We start from the raw sequence: 19,897 nt of genomic DNA on the forward strand, positions 1-19,897 counted from the left end.
CAATATCTGTCGGTCTTTATTTTTCCACAAAGGTATAAACCTAGACATTTAATATAGACATCTGGGGCCATTATTTTATTTACCCAAAATGCACTGCGCTCTGAAAGGGAATATATGTTTACATATCGATGTCTAATATCTGAAGATTCTTTACAATAAAATTACATTTTGTAGAAAACCATTTACAGTGAGGGGACCGTTATCCCGTGGGATGGTGTGACCTACTCATGCAGAAGTCCCATTTGATTTTATTAACCCATTGCATGCAAAGCCTTCATTTCTCTCCAATCTTTTTGGAAAGTCGTGGTGTCAGCCTGGATAGGAAGCCGCTGTAACCTAGGGGCATCCAACCTGAGCCTCCACCACTGGACTCCATTGCTCAGAGGATTATACGGAATGCAGTCCAAAACCTTGAGGGTCAAAGTTCGGCACGGATATTGTATGTTTACTGTTTTTGTTTTTTTTTAATTTTACTTTACGGTCCTTAAAATCAAACCTATCAAACCGAGAGAGGAACCATTTATAATTTCCTTAGCACTAGGAGAGGATTACAAATGGGTGATGTACAGGAAGCAAACTTGACTGATCTGAAGGAAACTTGTTTTCACGTCTACTCCAAGGTGAGACGTTCTCGCCTTCAGCCGCCTAAGTGTAAATTAAAACCAACACCAACGGCCACCATAAAATGTGGGAATTAACGCTGCCTGGAGTACTTACAAACACCCCGCATTATTCTCACTGTGCTAAGGCCATGGTGCAGCAGCTCTCACGTTTCAAATAGAGTAGGCTTGTCAGAATAACAAATTCTACATTTAAAGACCTTTACATGAGATTTTATATCCTTAATAGTGACATCTGAAATCAAACTTGCAGAGTTATTTTATTTTTTCTTAATTCCTGTTATTTTTGCCACAATTCTGCAAATTGAGAAAAAAAACTAAAATACATTTCTGCCGAGGTATTAACTTAAATCTCCAGAATAAAATTGTTGATTTGCATTAAATGTTCAGGTCCAGCATTAACCAAACACACAGATGAGGTCTGATTTATACTCAGGTGTACGGTCATTTCTAGGTCGTGGTACAGAATGCTGGTCTTTATCGAAAACGTTGGGGAAAATATTCTCATTTTGCTCTTACTTGGAGCATAGTGTGAACAGCGTGGTGGGATTCTGATGTAGAACAGTCTTCCGTGATTAGGTGGAAGAAGCTCATTTTATCCCCAATGAGTTTTGAAACTCCTTTTTTAAGATAAAACAAACCATTTGTTGCAAAAGGTAGTAGATCCAGGACTCACTCCTGCAGATAAAGGGTTAAAACGAGAGCACTAAAAATGCAGTGTTTTAAAACAAACTGCCTAATGTGTATATAACATAGAAACAGAACACGCTAAGCTGTGCATAGTGAATATTTTGCATATGGCTGCTGTGTTTAGATGAGTGTTTGCCAGGGAGTGGTAAAATGGGGCCCCAGTCTTGCCAGCTACTCACTGTATTATTTTTTGGCAAAGATTTATGTGAGTTGTAGTCCAGAAATGGGTACGGTTACACAGAACATGGCATCTGCTCCCTCCACTAGCGGAAGTATCTCGTGCTTTGCAATGGTGCAGGAGGTGTCTATCTCCACCATGCACATCCGCAGGATAATAAATACAGCTGGCCACCTGTGTGCAGGTAGATGCATCCCTAAACACAGGTGTGTTAGTAGTCTGCACATAACCTGTGATGTTCCGCAGCGACCACTACTGTGCCAGAATGGGGGGGGGGGGGAATCTGACGGTTTGAGCCTGTACCCCCATAACGCACCCTACACACCAGTACCGTAAGAGTCAAGAATTACTGTTTAGTACATATCAATAGGTCAAGTGTTGCGAGCAAGATTTCGGGACAGTTACCCTTTTTTGCGTTAGATTTTGCGTGGCCCCATTTTCTCAGTATCCTCCTGGTACAGGGCGTACTATTTGGCCCTGGGCAGACTTTATTTTACCTTGAGGCATGGGCTGATTCTGTGTAGTTTCTCCATAGAGTCAATAAGTGCTAGTAGGCGTGGCTTAGTATTGGCCCTGCCCATGCAGTACTTTCTGCTTACAGTCTAACCTTAATTAACCAGTACTGCTTGTACCACGGGCTCCTGGCAGGAACTGGGGTCCTTTACAAACACAGCGACTTCAATGTAATGCCCTTTAATTAATGTGCTTTTCAGATCAGTCTTAAATTACCCGAGATTACAAGTCTCTTCTACCAAAAAAAAAGGAAAAATACATCTGAAATGTTATGAACTTGTCTAGTGGCAGTTTGACTGGGATGATAAAATCCTTCTATTAAAAACCTACAAGTCTACGTTAAAAGATGAGAAAATAGAACAAAGCCCAGTTCCGTTTGAGAGAGGGAGGGGAATTCCTAATGGACGGTGTGTGTATGGTTTAGCTCTTACAAACATGGCGGCATTGTCAATGGGAGTTTATCACCTCTAGTGACCTATAGTCAATTATCAGGGGCCATATTTAAAGGCACGTATGTCGCCATGTCCACTGCTAGCCATTTATCACTCCCCCAATCTTACAGGATCTGACATTTAGGACCAGCTAATGGAGGAGGAGTATCATATGGTCAAGTAACCACATCTGCTAGTGATCAGGTATGTTTGCAGAGAGTACATTGAGTGGGCATATGTATCTGTGTTACACGTTTACCCAATGATAGAGCATTGTTCCTCTGATTCATCAGCCAAAGTGAAATGGCTTGTGGACCATGTCTAGGTGATCTTACCCACCACTGCTTAACTGTGGCAAAGCAAAATCTCTCTCTAAAAATGACACTTTCTCTCTAGAACTAGCTGTGCTCTTTTTCAACCATCGAAGGTCATAACTTTTAAAAATATATTGTTTTAGCTTTCTTTGTGACAAGCTACTAGAGACCTGAGAATCTCTCCCAAACCCAGCACCGAACACTGTTGTCTTAATCCTGCCCGTTCTATTAAATACCACTGGCCGCAGATACGCATGATTTATGGAGCCTTACAGAGAGCTAGATCCAATTTACCCCACAGGGCTCTGGGAGAACCAAGTGAACGTGTAGTGGGATGGAAGTATAAGGATGAAAGAGGAATGGCAAGCCCAAAATGTCTTTTGAGGGGGTGAAGGACAATGTCCAGGTAATGCATAGACAAAAACAAGGCAGAAGGCAGAGGCCCTGTTGTCCTCTGTCCACCTGTAGAAACAGAAGCCATCTCTGAAGATGTCCTGTCTGGGACAGGCCAGAGGATTGATGGAAGGGCGTGTAGAAGGTCCACCTTATTCGTGGTTCACTTCTTCTTGCCCCCTGCGCTGGATCTGCGGTCAGTCTCGCGTTTTATATTCCCTTCATCCGTGGAGGAGGTAGTGAGAAGGGTCTGACTCCACTTCGAGATCTCGCTGTGTTCGGAAACCGATGTGGTTACGGCTGCAATCCAGTTTTTCATCTCTTCCTACAGAGGATAGGAGGAATTTAATGTAACATTTCAAATTAGAGGCACAATCTAACCAGACAATATATTCTAGAAAAAAAACAACTTAAATTCTCCAACTTCAGAAACTGCAATTTATGTGTAAATTCTCTGCAATTCAGATTTAATGAATTCACCCCAGTTGTGTTTCAGTCAGTGTGGTCCTTTATAATCACGGTGACAGAGTGGAACTCAATGGACCTTCTAGTCAATCTATTTCCCATTTAAAGATTCAACAGGGCCATTTACTAAGGAAGAATTTTGAGAATTCAATGTGAATTTCCTTATCTTTGTCCTTAAATTTTAAATTCACTTTGAATTCCCAACAATTCTTCTTTTAGTAAATAACCCTGAATGCCTTCAGCCTGGATTGTTTTCTCCTCCTCTGTGCAGGCTTTGAGCTATGCCAGCCATGTTATTAAACTGTGCCATCTCTGCTGGGTGGCCATCCCATACATCCACCACCTTATTCGATATGCATTTATATTATTCGCACTAAATAGTCTGTGACCCAGGCTTTGAAGGAATGCCTTCTGTTTGGAAAACGTTGCTTTGATAGAATCCCATGATTTAATTACAGTCTAAGATTTATCTCCGGCCAGCTTGGACTAGGTAATAATCTGCTATTCCAATAGCGTCATTTCCTGTAACTCTGAGCTGTAAGTACTGACGGTCAATGATGACATACTAAGCTAATATCATCCATGATGACATACTAAGCTAATATCATCCATGATGACATACTAAGCTAATATCATCCATGATGACATACTAAGCTAATATCATCCATGATGACATACTAAGCTAATATCATCCATGATAACATACTAAGCTAATATCATCCATGATAACATACTAAGCTAATATCATCCATGATGACATACTAAGCTAATATCATCCATGAGGACATACTAAGCTAATATCATCCATGAGGACATACTAAGCTAATATCATCCATGATGACATACTAAGCTAATATCATCCATGATGACATACTAAGCTAATATCATCCATGAGGACATACTAAGCTAATATCATCCATGATGACATACTAAGCTAATATCATCCATGATGACATACTAAGCTAATATCATCCATGATGACATACTAAGCTAATATCATCCATGATAACATACTAAGCTAATATCGTCCATGATGACATACTAAGCTAATATCATCCATGATGACATACTAAGCTAATATCATCCATGATAACATACTAAGCTAATATCGTCCATGATAACATACTAAGCTAATATCATCCATGATGACATACTAAGCTAATATCGTCCATGATGACATACTAAGCTAATATCATCCATGATGACATACTAAGCTAATATCATCCATGATGACATACTAAGCTAATATCATCCATGATGACATACTAAGCTAATATCATCCATGATGACATACTAAGCTAATATCGTCCATGATGACATACTAAGCTAATATCGTCCATGATAACATACTAAGCTAATATCGTCCATGATAACATACTAAGCTAATATCATCCATGATAACATACTAAGCTAATATCGTCCATGTCGCTATATTCTGCAGACATTCAGGTATGATAGAATGTGTAAACTGGCCTTATAATAGCTTTTCTCCAATATACTCAGCTGTAAGATCCAAACATGATAAGGCAGACTGAACAATCGGCCCCACACACAGCACTCTGGACAGGCTGCATTTACACAGCATTCCCAGAATGCCGAGCAGGACATGGAAAGATGTGTAGATACGATTATTGCCTTTTGATCTCACAGTCTATGTCCGGTTCCCTTAGTACTATCCTGCTATTTCATACACAGCTTAGTGGCCAGTGAGTGGCTTGGATTTAATTAAACCTTTTGATGTTTATCACGGTGACCAAAACGCCTGAAATCCGAATGTGCTAATTCGCATATGTTGACATTTTGTCTTTTTTTTTTTCTTCTATAATTTTATTAATGTGAAACACCTATAATAACTTGCTAAAACAGATACAGGGTATAGCAAGGCCACATTCTCAGTATCTCTAGGGGGCGGCGGGCCACGCTCACAATGGCGACTGTGATAAACTGAAATGAATACAATAGTCAATCTGTGATCAAGCAACGTTGGACAATGCTTCCAAAACCAGTTGTTTTGGTGTCAATTTTGCAAATCGCTGCAGCTATGATAACTGTAGCACATGTGATTCTGAATTCCATTTGGTTAATACTCGATCAGTCCACTCGATGGGAATGAAAAGACCCCCCCCCCCAACCAAGAAGGTGTCAGGCCCCATATTCACCTCGTCTTTTGCTTGAAAAAGAAACTCTCTTCCATCCGTCGACCTGCAGGTAAAACAATAAATATTTATTTTTCTTCTGTTCCTATTTGAAGTATTTATTGTTTTCATCGATAAAAACGCTCACCTGAGCTTAAAAACAAACTTCTTCTTCTTGTACTCGTTAGCCACTTCGCAGTCGGCCCCGTGTAGATTAAGGAGGGGCTCCCCTCCGTGTGTCGCCCCAGAATTCTGACTCTTGGCATCTTTGTAAACCCCAAGGTCCCCCTTGTTTAGCACACAGTAAAGGTTGACCCAGGACCTGTGGGAGGAAGGAGGTCAGTAGAAGATGGTAAATTTGGGGACTGTCTGGTATTACTTGGTGGGTGCTTACCCAGCCTTTTTGTGGAAGCAATACTGATTAGAAACTCTATGTTTCTGCTTAATGATGGTACATCGATGCCACTCTCGCTAAGCACGTACTGCACATTATTTGGGGCCTGCTCACCTATTGGAAGCCTTTTTGCTGGGTCCATCCAGCTCGTGTTTCCTGAAGAGATACCCTTCTTGTTGAACCGTGTGCGTGGGAGGTGGTGGGGGAGGAGCACTGCTCTGTGCAGGGGCAGAACGAGACCGCCGTGCCTCCCCTGGTGGTTGGTTTGGATCTCTAGGACGAGGTCTTCTCCTTGGTTTGGGTCTGTCTCTGGCTCTTGGTCGGTCTGGTCTTGGCGTTCTTTCTGGGAGTTTTTCAACTCCATTGGGTAGGCGAGCAGGAGACTCTTTACTCTGCAAAGAAAGAGAGCGACTTTACCACTTGGAGATTAAAGTGCAATCTAATTCATTAAAGCAAGCTCACAGGGGCTTTCAAGTAATTACTGTATTTTATTATATGAATAAGCCAGTGGTGGCTGGGGAAATTTTAAACTGGTGGCTCAGCAGACCCTGGTATTCCTGCTGGAATTTGACTCTGTATTTTAAAGATCTCTGATTTCACATGGTAATGCGGTTACTCAATCACAGCCCTAGAGGACAAAACAATATGGAAGCCAGTCTATCAAGGGCCTCCTTGCTCTGACGTCCCACTGCACAGAGTGACATCACAAATCCCAAGTCATAGATTTTTATTATTACAAAAACCTGCCCTGAGGGCAAACCAATGGCTTTCTATCATTCCAGTCACAGATCTCAGACAGTTGCATGGACGTGACAGCTACAAGGTGTTCTATCATGTATCCCTGCAGCCTCCATCAGTGTGTCCACACAGTACGAAGGGTCATTCACAGACTCTGTGTCTAGTTATTCTATTGCGATCAGTGAGACTGTGTGATTTGAATTTAATGATCACTGTCTCCTCTAACCCTGCAGTGTCACACTGCTAGAGACATCATACAGTCATTGTATCTGGCAGCCTGGTCAGTCTCAAATCATGCAGTCCAGGCATCGAGTGCACAGACCTTGAGCTCAATACAAACCCACTCGGTGGCGGCTCAGCAAACACCCTGCACAATCCCTGTGCCAACAGACATCCCAACACACCTCCGACAAAATCCATCCTCAGGATTGCAGCCCACAACCACCAGGATAGTCCTTCCATGCTCCCAGGGAAACAACTGACCCCTGCCTTACACAATTTAACACGTGACTTACCTCAGGGGTGTTCTGTGCAGCTTCTTTCTCCTGCAACTGCTCCACGATATCCGCCAGAGTCGCCTTCCTAGAGAATAATTGCTGAAATATCAGGACACCTACCTCTCAACCCCTCCTAATACACAGAAATCAGGACACCTACCTCTCAACCCCTCCTAATACACAGACATCAGGACACCTACCTCTCCCCTCCTCCTAATACACAGACATCAGGACACGTACCTCTCCCCTCCTCCTAATACACAGACATCAGGACACCTACCTCTCACCTCCTCCTAATACACAGACATCAGGACACGTACCTCTCAACCCCTCCTAATACACAGACATCAGGACACGTACCTCTCAACCCCTCCTAATACACAGACATCAGGACACGTACCTCTCACCTACTTCTAATACACCGACATCAGGACACCTACCTCTCGCCTCCTCCTAATACACCGACATCAGGACACCTACCTCTCCCCTCCTAATACACAGACATCAGGACACCTACCTCTCACCTCCTCCTAATACACAGACATCAGGACACGTACCTCTCACCTCCTAATACACAGGCATCAGGACACCTACCTCTCCCCTCCTCCTAATACACAGACATCAGGACACCTTCCTCTCACCTCCTCCTAATACACAGACATCAGGACACCTACCTCTCACCTCCTCCTAATACACAGACATCAGGACACCTACCTCTCACCTCCTCCTAATACACAGACATCAGGACACCTACCTCTCACCTCCTCCTAATACACAGACATCAGGACACCTACCTCTCACCTCCTCCTAATACACAGACATCAGGACACCTACCTCTCACCTCCTCCTAATACACAGACATCAGGACACCTACCTCTCGCCTCCTCCTAATACACAGACATCAGGACACACACCGCTCGCCTCCTCCTAATACACAAACATCGGGACACATACCTTTCATCTCTGTGTACCAGTTTCATACTTACCCTGCCGGTTTCTCAGGCTCAATCCTTTGAATGTCTTTTTCAATGGATTCTTGTTTCTCTGTCTTCCTCTCATGCCGCTCTCTCCTCCGCTCTGGCTGCTCTTGTTTCGGGGTTTCTTGCTCACTAGACCCTTGCCTTTCTAGTCTCTTGTCATGCCTATCTCGTCTCCTTTCTGGCGGCTCTTGTTTCGGGGTTTCTTGTTCGCTGGACTCCTGTCGTTCCAGTCGTCTCTCGTGTCGATCTCTTCTCCTCTCTGGGTGCCGGCTTGCTTTGCCTTCACCTTTCTCAACAGTCAATGTCGCCATCCCTTGTGCCACCTTTATTTCAGACTTATCTGTTCTGTGTCCTTCCTGGGTAGAACCTGGCCTGTCAGGCACCTTGGACTCCAAGTGGTCTATCTTTGGCTGCAGACGTTCAGGCTTCACCTCTTGCCGTACATATCCCACTCTGGACTCTCCTGCTCGAGTCCTGTGGGTTTCAATTTGATTTCCATTAGGAACCGAAAGTGTCTCTTTTTGATCCGGTTTCAGCTCTGATTTCTCATGGATGGTCTGACGGGCCAGGGGTGATGGACGGGTGGAAAAGTCTGTTGTATCGGGGAAGACCTTTCGGCCAAGGAGGGGGGTTGGTGGCTGCTTGTTCTGTTCTGCTTTAAGCTTTTCTAGCTGCCAACACAGAGGAAGTGTAGGTGTTTAGTCTTCCCTGTGTTTGATGAGGGTAACAGTGAGTTTTGTTAACCCCTTAAGGACCAAACTTCTGGAATAAAAGGGAATCATGACGTGTCACACACGTCATGTGTCCTTAAGGGGTTAAAGGTGTGATATTTCTTACCGTGGTCAGACGCCGTAGGGAGCTGAACCTCTCTTCCCAGGCTGCAGCTGTTTTCCTGAAGGCTTCGTGTCGTCGGATGAGCTGCTCTACTTCATCAACACTATTACCCAGCTCTGGGCTCTTCACAATGGGCTCCTGGGCTGTCAACCATGCTTCCGCCACTCCAGCTTCCTGGGCAAACTGATGGACTTCCAGCACTGTGTGGAAGGAGAAGATGGTGTGTGAAGTGGGATAGCCAGGGTGCTCTGTGAGCGCTCTGCACAGTGTGATTGCAGCATGACAGGAGAGACTCACTCTAATGCTGCAGCTTCTCACACAGAGATCAGTGCTGGACAGCTGGTAGAGCCCAGCATCGATTACTGGGCTAAGGAGCATGCAGTGAAACCTTCCCCAGGGTCTTTTAAACCCTGTGGATTTCCCTTATAACAGGCTGGGGAGGCACTAAGTGTATTTGGCTACATTTAAATTACCGCGGCTGTGGTATTTAGAGTCATTTAAAGAGCTATGGACCGTGCTCACATTGAATGCTGCACATTGCTTTTTTCAGTCTGGGGCTACTAATTGTGGGCCCAGATCACCGAGGGGTCCCTCATGTATCAAAAGATATCTAGGATTCCTTGGTACCTGCAGGGATTTAACACCTTTACTCCATAGGGGTCTATGCCGTCACAGGATGTTAAAGCCCTGCACAACAGCATAGACCGTCATGATCTGGTCCTTATGGAGTTAAATGGACATTATAGGCACCAGAACAACTTTGGCATAATTGAGCCATTTTGGTGTATAGATTATGCCTCTGTGGTCTTACTGCTCAATTTGCTGCCATTTAGGAGTTAAATCCCTTTGTTTATGAACCCTAGGCACACCTCCTTGCATGTGACTTGCACAGCCTTCCATAAACACTTCCCGGAAAAGAACCTAGTTATTTTAGGTTGCTGTATTGTACATTATGTTTAATCTAGAATTTTGTATCTCCTGTACTGTAATTAGCCTCAGGGACCCTGCAGAAGTCTACGTTATGTGATTAAAGTTCAGAGCACGCGATAAAACCTTCTAAAGCAACTTAATGTCTGATTGAAAGTGAAACCATTTTGTTTTCATGCAGCCTGTGTCAGTCACAGCCAGGGGAGGTGTGACTAGGGCTGTACAAACAGAAACAAAGTGATTTAACTCTAAATGGCAGAGGCTGCAGGGCATGATCTATACACCATAACTGCTTCACTAAGATAAAGTGTTTGTAATGTTTAGGGTGTTAATGTATGGTGTAACACAGATTAGTAATCCTGAAAACATGGTCACAGTCCAACCACAGCACCATGAGTTTGTTTTAATTAAGTTATTGTATGATCTGCAGTTAGACACCCTCTCAGCTCCTGATACACATACTAATATTCAGCTGAAGCAGTTAACGTTTTTGGTACAAACTTTCCTCCAGTGCTTCCCCCGCATTCATTAGGGGGACACCTGGAAGCGCTGTGTGGGAACTGCACGGGTTTCCATGGCGACCCTATTTAGACCCTCGTTACATGGCAGGAGGTCCGCCCACTCCGTTCTGTTTGTCTGCATTTTTGGTTTTGTCCTGATACGTACTCTGCTGCAGCCATTCCCAGTGCTGGTCCCATTTTTCCAGCAGCTCCTTCTTCTTTGCCATCAGTCGGTCCAGGCTCTGCTTGATCTAAAGAGATAAACAACATGGTGTCTGAGCTACCGTAAGGGAGGGAATGCCCTGCTATTCACTGAGATGAGGGTCTTTGAAACATTCACAGTAACAGGTGAATCTGTCACCTGTAAAAGGCTTTACTGGCATTGCTATGATGGATACTGATCTAATGGGATTCTGGGTAACTAGTGAGCTCATGGAGTGATGGGTAAAGAGTGAATTGATGGGATAACGAGTGAGATGATGGGTTTCCTACACTTACTAGCATTAACAGAAACATGGCTCTCTCCTTCTGACACTGCTACCCCTGCCTCTTTATCCTTTGGTGGTCTTCAGTTTTCCTACAACCCAAGACACTGAATGTAAAGGTCCTTCAAACCTCTACCCACCCCTCCTTCCCACTCTTTCTCCTTATTTGAGATTCATTACATTTGTCATTTTAAACCCATCTCTGTTAAAGGGACACTATAGTCACCTGAACAACTTTAGCTTAATGAAGCAGTTTTGGTGTATAGAACATGCCCCTGCAGCCTCACTGCTCAATCCTCTGCCATTTAGGAGTTAAATCCCTTTGTTTATTAACCCTAGTCACACCTCCCTGCATGTGACTTGCACAGCCTTCCATAAACACTTCCTGTAAAGAGAGCCCTATTTAGGCTTTCTTTATTGCAAGTTCTGTTTAATTGAGATTTTCTTATCCCCTGCTATGTTAATAGCTTGCTAGACCCTGCAAGAGCCTCCTGTATGTGATTAAAGTTCAATATAGAGATTGAGATACAATTATTTAAGGTAAATTACATCTGTTTAAAAGTGAAACCAGTTTTTTCATGCAGGCTCTGTCAATCATAGCCAGGGGAGGTGTGGCTAGGGCTGCATAAACAGAAACAAAGTGATTTAACTCCTAAATGACAGTGAATTGAGCAGTGAATTTGCAGGGGAATGATCTATACACTAAAACTGCTTTATTTAGCTAGTAATTTAGGTGACTGTAGTGTTCCTTTAACATTGCTGTTATTCATCGCCCCCCTGGTTCCCCTCTTCTCTTCCTTGACCACTTTGCTGCCTGGCTACCCTACTTCCTCTGCCCTAATATTGCATCCCTAATTCTCTGGGACTTTCCCATTAACCTACACTTGATCTCCGTAACCTCAAAACTACTTCCTATTACCTCCTCCCTTGGGCTATCGCAGTGGGCTAATTCCCCCACCCATGTAGCGGGCAATACTTTAGATCTTATTTTCTCTCATGAATGTACAGTCTCTAATCTCCGCAACACTCAATTTCCTCTCTCAGATCATCATCTCTTATCATTTGCACTCAATAGCCCCTCAACCAACAACCTCAGCCTAACCCCCCTCAACTCAGGAGGAACCTTAATTCTATTCCGGTCCTGTTGTGTTTTACACCCTACCTCCTATAGACTGTAAGCTTGCTTGAGCAGGGTCCTCTTCAATCTATCGTTCCTGTAAGTTTTCTTGTAATCGTCCGATTTATAGTTAAATCCCCTCTCATAATATTGTAAAGCGCTACGGAATCTGTTGGCGTTATATAAATGCCAATAATAATAATATTGACCTCCAGCAGCTGTCAGGTGATATTGACTCACAATTTCAATCCATCCCTTCCCTCTCCTGTCCTTCACTGGCTATCTCCACATATAACACTACCCTCACCTCTCCCTTGAACGCTGCAACCCCGCTCCAAACATGCACCTCGAGGAGGACACGACCCCAACCTTGACATACTAAATCAACACGCTACTTGCAAAGATGCTCCCGTTGTGCTGAATGCTCCTGGAGGAAGTCTCACACCCTATCAGACTTTCTCCATTATAGATTCATATTGTGTTCATACAGGCCCTTGCCCTCGCCAAACAGTCATACTTTTCCTCTCTCATTAGTTCATGCTCCCGCAATCCCAGGCGTCTCTTTGACACCTTTAACTCTCTTCTTTGCCCTGCTGTGGCCAGCCCCCAAACTAACCTTCCAGCCGATAGCTTTGCATGCTACTTTACCAACAAGATTGAACAGCTAAGGAAAGAATTCTCTCCACCCTGCCTTTCTCAACCACACATAGATCCTGCCTTTCCTACCCTTCAGACTTTCTCCCCGACTACTGAACAAGAGGTGGCTGGGCTTCTCCTTTCCTCTCGCCCCACCCCTTGCCCGCTCAATCCTGTCTCACCTTATGAGATCTCTCTCCCCCTGTCTCGTGCCTTCCTTAACACACATCTTCAACTGCTCTCTCTCTTCTGGCGTTGTCCCTGCTGACCTTAAACATGCCACTGTAGTATCTATCCTGAAAAAAAAACATCTATTGACCCGTCCTCCCTCTCTAACTAACCCCTGCTCCCTTTTTCCTCAAAGCTTCTGGAAAGATCTTTACCTGTGTGTCTCACTTCCTTAATTCCAACTCTCTCCTTAACCCTCTTCAGTCTGGCTTCCGCCCCCTCCACTCCTATTAAAGCTGCCTTTGACACTGTTGATCATGTTCTCCTTCTTTAAACTCTTCAATCACTCGGTCTCTGTGACTCTGTCCTCTCGTGGTTTTCCTCCTATCTCTCCCAATGCTCATTCAGTGTCTCCTCTACTAATGATATGTCCTACCCTCATCCTGTCTTGGTCGGAGTCCCCCAAGGCTCTGTCCTTGGTCCCCTTCTATTTTGTCTTTATACTGCCTCTCTTTCAAAACGTATTACCTAATTTGGATTCCACTACCACCTGCATGCAGATGATACCCAGATATATCCCTCCTCCTCGGACCTTTCCCCTGCCATTCTGCAACGTGTCACCACTTGCCTTTCTTCCATGTCAGATTGAATGTCCCCCCGCTTTCTGAAACTCAATCTCTCTCTAAAACTGAACTTGTCTTTCCTCCTAATATTGATCCTCTCTCGCTCTCCCTTCAAGTTGGTGGTACCCACATCAGCCCATCCTTACAAGCACATTGTCTTGGTGTTATTTTTGATTCTGGCCTCACATCCAGTATGTTGCCAAATCCCGTCGATTCCACCTTAAAAACCGTCGCCCACATCAGCCCCTTTCTTACACAAGATACTACTAAGGAGCTTGTCCGTGCTCTAGTAATCTCTCTCATGGATTATCGCAACCCTTACTGGTCTTCCCAGAAGCAGCATTGCCCCGCTACAGTCTCTAATTAATGCTTCCGCCATACTGATTTTCTTTTCCAGTTGCTCCTCTCACACCTCATCCCTCTGTCAGTCCTTACATAGGATGAAGGGATTTGGGTAGTGAGTACTATGATGGATTTATGGATATTCCAATGAGTAGTCAGTAAGATGAAGGAATGTTGGGTAGTGAGTACTATGATAGGTTTATGGATATTACGATGGGTAGTCAGTAGGATGAAGAGATTTACGTAGTGAGTACTATGATAGATTTATGGATATTACTATGGGTAGTCAGTAGTATGAAGAGATTTACGTAGTGAGTACTATGATGGGTTTATGGATATTACAATGGGTAGTCAGTAGGATCTAGGGTAGTGAGTACTATGATGGTTTTATGGATATTACGATGGGTAGTCAGTAGGATCTAGGGTAGTGAGTACTATGATGGGTTTATGGATATTACGATGGGTAGTCAGTAGGATGAAGGGATGTTGGGTAATGAGTACTATGATGGGTGTATGGATATTATGATGGGATGTCGGGTAGTGAGTACTATGATGGGTTTATAGATATTATGATGGGTAGTCGGTAGGATGAAGGGATGTTGGGTAGTGAGTACTATGATGGGTTTATGGATATTATGAGGGGTAGTCGGTAGGATGAAGGGATGTTGGGTAGTGAGTACTATGATGGGTTTATGGATATTATGAGGGGTAGTCGGTAGGATGAAGGGATGTTGGGTAGTGAGTACTATGATGGGTTTATGGATATTATGATGGGTAGTCGGTAGGATGAAGGGATGTTGGGTAATGAGTACTATAATGGGTTTATGGATATTATGATGGGTAGTGGGTAGGATGAAGGGATGTTGGGTAATGAGTACTATGATGGGTTTATGGATATTATGAGGGGTAGTCGGTAGGATGAAGGGATGTTGGGTAGTGAGTACTATGATGGGTTTATGGATATTATGAGGGGTAGTCGGTAGGATGAAGGGATGTTGGGTAGTGAGTACTATGATGGGTTTATGGATATTATGATGGGTAGTCGGTAGGATGAAGGGATGTTGGGTAATGAGTACTATAATGGGTTTATGGATATTATGAGGGGTAGTCGGTAGGATGAAGGGATGTTGGGTAGTGAGTACTATGATGGGTTTATGGATATTATGATGGGTAGTCGGTAGGATGAAGGGATGTTGGGTAATGAGTACTATGATGGTAAGAAGTAAGAGAGAGAGTACGATACTCTGAGGAATTACTAACTTCATCTGATGCCGGTCTGTTATTAAGAACCAAGGTTTTTCCAAGCTCCACACAATCCACAATCCTTTTATTCCGGGTCTCAATCTCACTCTTCAGACCCTGGTGGTAACTCATCAGAACTTCCACAGCGGACACATCTCTGAAACAACAATAAAATACACACGGCATTCAACATGTATTACCCAAGCCACACAGAGCAATTTATTATTCACAGAACCCTACTGCAGAGCAATTTATTAATCGCAGAACCCCACTGCAGAGCAATTTATTAATCGCAGAACCCCACTGCAGAGCAATTTATTAATCGCAGAACCCTACTGCAGAGCAATTTATTAATCACAGAACCCTACTGCAGAACAATTTATTAATCGCAGAACCCCAGTGCAGAGCAATTTATTAATCACAGAACCCCACTGCAAAGCAATTTATTAATCACAGAACCCCACTGCAAAGCAATTTATTAATCGCAGAACCCTACTGCAGAGCAATTTATTAATCGCAGAACCCCAGTGCAGAGCAATTCATTAATCACAGAACCCCAGTGCAGAGCAATTTATTAATTACAGAACCCCAGTGCAGAGCAATTTATTAATCCGAGAACCCTACTGCAGAGCAATTTATTAATCACAGAACCCCAGTGCAGAGCAATTCATTAATCACAGAACCCCACTGCAGAGCAATGTATTAATCACAGAACCCCAGTGCAGAGCAATTTATTAATCGCAGAACCCCAGTGCAGAGCAATTCATTAATCACAGAACCCCAGTGCAGAGCAATTCATTAATCACAGAACCCCAGTGCAGAGCAATTTATTAATTACAGAACCCCAGTGCAGAGCAATGTATTAATCACAGAACCCCAGTGCAGAGCAATTTATTAATCACAGAACCCCAGTGCAGAGCAATTCATTAATCACAGAACCCCAGTGCAGAGCAATTTATTAATCACAGAACCCCAGTGCAGAGCAATTCATTAATCACAGAACCCCAGTGCAGAGCAATGTATTAATCACAGAACCCCAGTGCAGAGCAATTTATTAATCACAGAACCCTACTGCAGAGCAATTTATTAATCACAGAACCCTACTGCAGAGCAATTTATTAATCGCAGAACCCCAGTGCAGAGCAATTCATTAATCACAGAACCCCAGTGCAGAGCAATTTATTAATCCCAGAAACCCACTGCAGAGCAATTTATTAATCCCAGAACCCCACTGCAGAGCAATTTATTAATTACAGAAACCCACTGCAGAGCATTTTTCATTAATCACGGAAACCCAGTGCAGAGCAATTTATTCTGAAATCGTGCTATGGAGCCATGCATTGCTGAACCACACAGCAGGGTTTTTCACTCACATATCCCTGAGCAATGCTTCATTCAATTATCACTGAAACACAAGGCCGAGCCCTCAGTCATTGCGAATCAGAACAAGCTCAGCCATCCTCTGGATGTTGGGCAAGATGTACTTGGAAACCAGAGTAACCTAATGTACCTTTCATGGTTACTTTTATTATTATCGGCTCATAACACCCAGCAAACCACACCTGTAGATATATATATACACACACACACACACACACACACTCTCTCTCTCAAATAAATTATTGACCGCACTCCCAGGTCTTGTGATGAATGTTGATTAAACCATTAAATGACAATCAACGACCACCATCTGACTCTTTTCCTGATAAATGCCAAGCTGGGGCCTGAAGTGCTGATTGTGATTTGGTTAAGCAGTTAGCATTTCAGTAGAAATCTTTCTCAATCTGAGATTGGTGGGATGTACACTACCTTGCGGTGGCTATCCCTAATGACATGCTGGGAGAGGATTGCACTATCTCCCTCTCCAGCCCCACTCCCAGTAAATCAGTATTAATGAAACTCCCACTAATCTAAGGCCAGGATATGCTTGGAATCCTGCACGGCATGCTCTCTGTCACACTGTGCATTGTGGTTCATAATGTCCCTCACTGTGCAGTACACCCCACACATTGCAATGGAGACAGAAAATTAGGCTTTTGTTTTGATCCAATGGACGACTATTTCTAACCCCCTTCTCATTCCGCAGGGGGATTCCCTGTGTATTCCAGTAATATTCTTGTACAAATTGGTGTGAGATCTGCAGTAGAATCCAATAATTGAACTACAACTCCCAGAATCCCTTGCTGTGTCCATAAAGCACTGATAGAGGATTAGGCTCAGCCTGTGCTTTATAAAGTAATGGCTGGCTGAGTCAATTCTGGTCTGTGCAGAACTCACTGCAGAAGATGCAACGCCTGTAAACATGCAGCAAACGCAGGAACATCAAATGTGATTTATTTATGATCTATAGTATCCCTGCAATGTTAATGCACTCAGGTGAGGCTTAGGGGAAGTAATGTCCACCCACAAGCCTATTATTTTATGGCAATATTGAGATGAATCCATCATTAAGCAAGCAGTGGGTGTTTGGGAGGGGAACGCGGGGGGCTTCTGACTCATCCTGTATATACAGTGTATCACAAACTATAACAATGCGGCATTCTGTATAGAATTATTCCTACAATTTATTTTAGATTTTGGAACACGTACAGTCTTTGTTAAAGGCTCCACATGTTATTGTCAGTTATTATTTGCAAAACTACATGAAGTGCTTGTTCTGTTGAACTTTTCCATAAGACACAGAGAGCTGAAACATTCCCTGTTGTGGCCTGTTAACAGATGGCAACGAATTTGAGATTGATTAAAAGAGCCACGAGTCGCGTGGGCAAGAGAAAGACTGGGGATCGAAAGAACGAGAAACGCGGTTAAAGACAGGAAAACTAATGCTTAATCAGAGACCTGTAGAATCAGATGGACCCAAATGAATCATAGTCTGGAACGGCTGTGGAGGAAACTTTATCTAAGATCATTGGTTTGTTGTGCTAAGCATAGAAAACAAGAAAGATTCTATCTATACGAAGACACAGAAAACAAACAAACCGAAAATTGTACGAGCCGTGCTTTTTCTAGTTTCTGTTAGAGTTCGGGTCGGAACAATAAAGTTTATACAGCAAATACGACAAGCACAACGGACAAATAGTGTGAATGATTTCCTTACAAAACTGGTTGATCCTCATCTACAATTTTAAAGGAATAATTGATCATAGAAATCCTCAAACTCTAAAAAATCTAAAACTTTGCTATTTTGGCTACTTTGTGTACGTAATAACCCTGATGATCTATGATATTTTTTTTAAAGTTGGAAACAGACAGAGGTGGTCCTGTGTTTATTAAAGAACGTTTATAGCTAGAGACATATTGCTGTCTGTTACCTTGGCTTCTCTCCCGTCCCGATCTGACAGATGATACTCTCCATCCATGAAATAAGGTCCTTCACCAGATTGAGGAACTTCATGCGGTCAGTGGTGGTGGTGATCTGCAGTCGACAGTCTTCACAAGCGTTCAGCAATTCTTTCCAAGACCGCATTACTTCCTGCTCGCTGGTAACAATGGCAGCCGCATTCTCGCCGGCGTAGACTGTGCGTAGCTGTGCCGCATTCTCCTGGAGCTGCCTTACCTATTATGTTTTAAAAATGATTTACAATTAAACATTTCCTTTTTTGGGGAATATCCTCATAAATGCTGCATATTGATTAAAGCAGGCCCTGACATTACGTTATCAATAGTTTCTATTTATCTAGATATCATAAGAAAGTCTTCTATCTCAGTCACCAGGATCTTTGTCGTACAATTACAATTATTAATTTAGTGCGAACATATTGCCCAGAACGGAATATCCTACACTTGAACCAGGAATGTCATAAGCTCTACTCTAAAGGAAATTGTATGGAACTGCAAGAAAAATCAGAACAAATATTTTATCAATGGGCTTCTCCGTTAATCACCTGAGTGACAAGGATCTGGATATCATGTTCGAAAGAGCTCAGAATTCTTTGCAAACATCCAGCTGACAACTTGCCCTCTTGGGCTTTTACTTCTGGCAGTCTCTGCTTCTTCTCCTCCACCTGGGAGAGGACCTCTTTACAGTCATTAAAGAACTTGTGTAGTTCATGAGAAGCAGAAAGCATCTGAGCCCGAGTCTCCATCAACTCCAACAAGTCAGCCCATGCCTCGTTCACGCCATCCTTCCATTCGGCTATGGTGGCTGCATCCGCATGGCCATAGTCAATAAGCTCATCCACCATCTGGTTGACAGCAGAAATGCGTTCGTGCCCAATGCTGCCTGTTTCATTGGCAAACTCGGTAAACTTCTCCTGCAGAAGCTAGAAGAAAAATGTAACATTGATCATGGACGTTGAAGTACAAGGCAAAAAAGGGTCTACTTTCTGTGAATTTATATAAACAAATGAAAATAGCTGCTTCTCCAGATTCCCACTAGATACAGTTGAAGTAATCATGATACAAGACAGAACTGCATACAGGGTCTTCAAACTATATCATTTGCCACTCATGGAGACACTTACCGTGACATGCTCGTAGTCCTGGCCGAGCTCAGGAGATCCAGCCACCACCTCTTTCTCTGCAATCCACTGCTCTAGCTCATCCACTTCCCGACTTAACTGGTAAAGCCAATATTGCTGCTCCAGACGCACTTTCCTCTCTTCCACCAGGTCCTTCAGAGACACGTAGAGCCGATCAATCTGTGACTGACGCCTACTTATCTGCTCACTATGCA

At 43.4% G+C, this 19,897-nt stretch overlaps 1 protein-coding gene across 2 annotated transcripts in view; it reads right to left on the reverse strand.

The window, feature by feature from the left end:
- Positions 1–1,197: 1,197 nt before the first annotated feature.
- SPTBN4 (spectrin beta, non-erythrocytic 4) overlaps positions 1,198–19,897 on the reverse strand; it is a 142,565-nt gene continuing 123,865 nt past the window's right edge. For both annotated transcript variants that reach the window (XM_063431082.1, XM_063431083.1), the window contains 12 exons: positions 19,686–19,890; positions 19,107–19,484; positions 18,534–18,778; positions 15,241–15,379; positions 10,776–10,860; positions 9,186–9,382; positions 8,355–9,019; positions 7,387–7,453; positions 6,248–6,525; positions 5,888–6,061; positions 5,764–5,806; positions 1,198–3,464 (listed from right to left, as the gene is read on the reverse strand). In XM_063431082.1, the coding sequence (XP_063287152.1) occupies positions 3,303–3,464; positions 5,764–5,806; positions 5,888–6,061; positions 6,248–6,525; positions 7,387–7,453; positions 8,355–9,019; positions 9,186–9,382; positions 10,776–10,860; positions 15,241–15,379; positions 18,534–18,778; positions 19,107–19,484; positions 19,686–19,890 (2,638 nt within the window). In that variant the 3' untranslated portion in view covers positions 1,198–3,302. The remainder of the gene's footprint in view (positions 3,465–5,763; positions 5,807–5,887; positions 6,062–6,247; positions 6,526–7,386; positions 7,454–8,354; positions 9,020–9,185; positions 9,383–10,775; positions 10,861–15,240; positions 15,380–18,533; positions 18,779–19,106; positions 19,485–19,685; positions 19,891–19,897) is intronic.

This window comes from Pelobates fuscus, chromosome 9 (genome assembly GCF_036172605.1).
Source record: "Pelobates fuscus isolate aPelFus1 chromosome 9, aPelFus1.pri, whole genome shotgun sequence".
In the NCBI taxonomy this organism is placed as follows: Eukaryota; Metazoa; Chordata; class Amphibia; order Anura; family Pelobatidae; genus Pelobates; species Pelobates fuscus.